This window comes from Physeter macrocephalus, chromosome 21 (genome assembly GCF_002837175.3).
Source record: "Physeter macrocephalus isolate SW-GA chromosome 21, ASM283717v5, whole genome shotgun sequence".
Classification (NCBI taxonomy): domain Eukaryota; kingdom Metazoa; phylum Chordata; class Mammalia; order Artiodactyla; family Physeteridae; genus Physeter; species Physeter macrocephalus.
This window is the reverse complement of record NC_041234.1, coordinates 114141936-114143878: the sequence shown is the minus strand read 5'-3', so window position 1 is coordinate 114143878 and position 1943 is coordinate 114141936. Positions and strand designations below refer to the sequence as shown.

The window sequence follows — 1943 nt, the reverse complement described above, 5'->3', positions numbered from 1 at the left end:
TCCTCCTAGGAGTTCTAGGAACCGGGAGGTGAGAGCCTTGGTCTGAGGCATGTGTCCTCGGGTCAGCATATGGGAGACGGCCCAGGCAGTACCAGAAGTCAAAGCAGAGGTGCACACCCTGACTGTCTACCAAGGCCCCGCCCACCCCAGAACAGAGAGAATCCACATTGCCTGACTCTACCCAGCCTGCTCTCAGCCCTGGAATCCTCGGGCTGCACCCTGAAGAACTGTCTCACTTCCTCTTTCAGTTCTTAGGCCAACCAGGACAACAGGAGCCCTGTGACACCTGGGAGCACCCCTAAAGAAGAGACGTGTAAGTCACCACTGTCATAGCTGCCCTGGGAGAGCTTCTCAGCTGAGGCCACTGACACTCTCCCTCTCTCCCCCAGTGCCCCACCCTCGTGTTGGCTACCTCCATCACAAGTCATCATGTCTCTGGGTCAGAAGAGTGAGCACTGCAAGCTTGAGGAAGACCTTCGGGCCCCCAAAGAGGCACAGGGCCTAGAAGGGGTGCAGGCTCCCATGGCTGAGAAGGAAGAGTCCTCCTTCCCCTCCTCTCCCTCCTCCTCCCTCACTCCTTTGATCCTGGGCACTCCAGAGGAGGTGCCTGCCACTGAGGCACTGAGTCCTCTCCAGAGTTCTCAGAGAGCCTGCTTCTCACCCACTGCCACCACAGCCACTCCATCGAGTCAATCTGATGAGAATTCCAGAAGCCAAGAAGAGGAGGGGCCCATCACCCCCCAGGCTCCACCAGATCCTGAGTCCTTGCTCAGTGATGAGCTAAACAAGAAGGTGGCTGAACTGGTGCAGTTTCTGTGTGTCAGATATGTAACAAAGGAACCCACCACAAAGGCAGAAATGCTAACAAATGTCATCAAAGAACACAAGGGTCACTTCCCTGCAATCTTCAGCGAAGTCTGTGAGTGCATGGAGGTTGTCTTTGGCATTAAAGTGAAGGAAGTGGACCCCACCAGCCACTCCTATGTGCTTGTCAAAACACTTGACCTCACCTACGATGGGATGCTGAATGATGACCAGGGCACGCCCAAGACCGGCCTCCTGCTACTTATCCTGGGTATGATCTTCATGGAGGGCAACCGTGCCCCTGAGGAGGACATCTGGGAAGTGCTGAATATGATGGGGGTGTATGCTGGGCAGGACGATTTCATCTACGGGGAGCCCAGGAAACTCATCACCAAAGATTTGGTGAAGGAACACTATCTAGAGTACCGGCAGGTGCCCCACAGTGACCCTCCACACTATGAATTCCGGTGGGGTCCAAGGGCCTACGCTGAAACCAGCAAGATGAAAGTCCTGGAGTTTTTTTGCTGAGATCAGTGGGACTGACCCCACTTCCTTCCCATCATGGTATGAGGAAGCTTTGAGAGATGAGAGAGCCCAGGCCAGAGCTGCCACCGGGGATGATACTAGTGCCACAGCCAGTGAAAGTTCCAGTGTCATGCGCAGCAGCCTCTCCTGCCCCGAGCGAAGTCCGAAGCAGATTCTTCAGTCTTCGTTTGAAGACAACAGCCAATGTTTTACGTAGTGGAGGGCCAGAGTGGATCTGGAAGGAACAGTGTATAGCATCTTTGTGTTCCTGCTGTATATAGTTGATTTCGAGATTTATCTTTTTTTTTTTTTACTTTGGCTTTTTTTCAAATATTGTTTAATTAGCTCCCGAATCTAAGTTCACGAATGACAGTGGTCACACATTTATAGCTGTTTATCATATTTAAGAATAAGAGTTTTATAATTTTGCAAAACACATTGGGAAACCCCCCATCTTTTCTTGTGATTTGAAACAAGATAACATGGCATTAGAATAGGAATTTCCTTGGAAACCTGAAAGAGCCCAACAGTAAAATTGAGGAGTTCTAGGAATAGATGAAAAAATGTGAAGGATGGCTAATTCGTGGGTTCACTTATCTCTTTTAGTCTGTTGT

At 50.7% G+C, this 1943-nt stretch overlaps 1 protein-coding gene across 1 annotated transcript; it reads left to right on the top strand.

Moving 5' to 3' along the window:
• Window positions 1-429: 429 nt before the first annotated feature.
• Window positions 430-1546, top strand: LOC102996058 (putative MAGE domain-containing protein MAGEA13P). The gene is given in 2 exon segments (XM_024128123.1): window positions 430-1320; window positions 1322-1546. Coding segments are annotated over 2 exon segments (1116 nt in total).
• The last annotated feature ends 397 nt before the right edge of the window (window positions 1547-1943 follow it).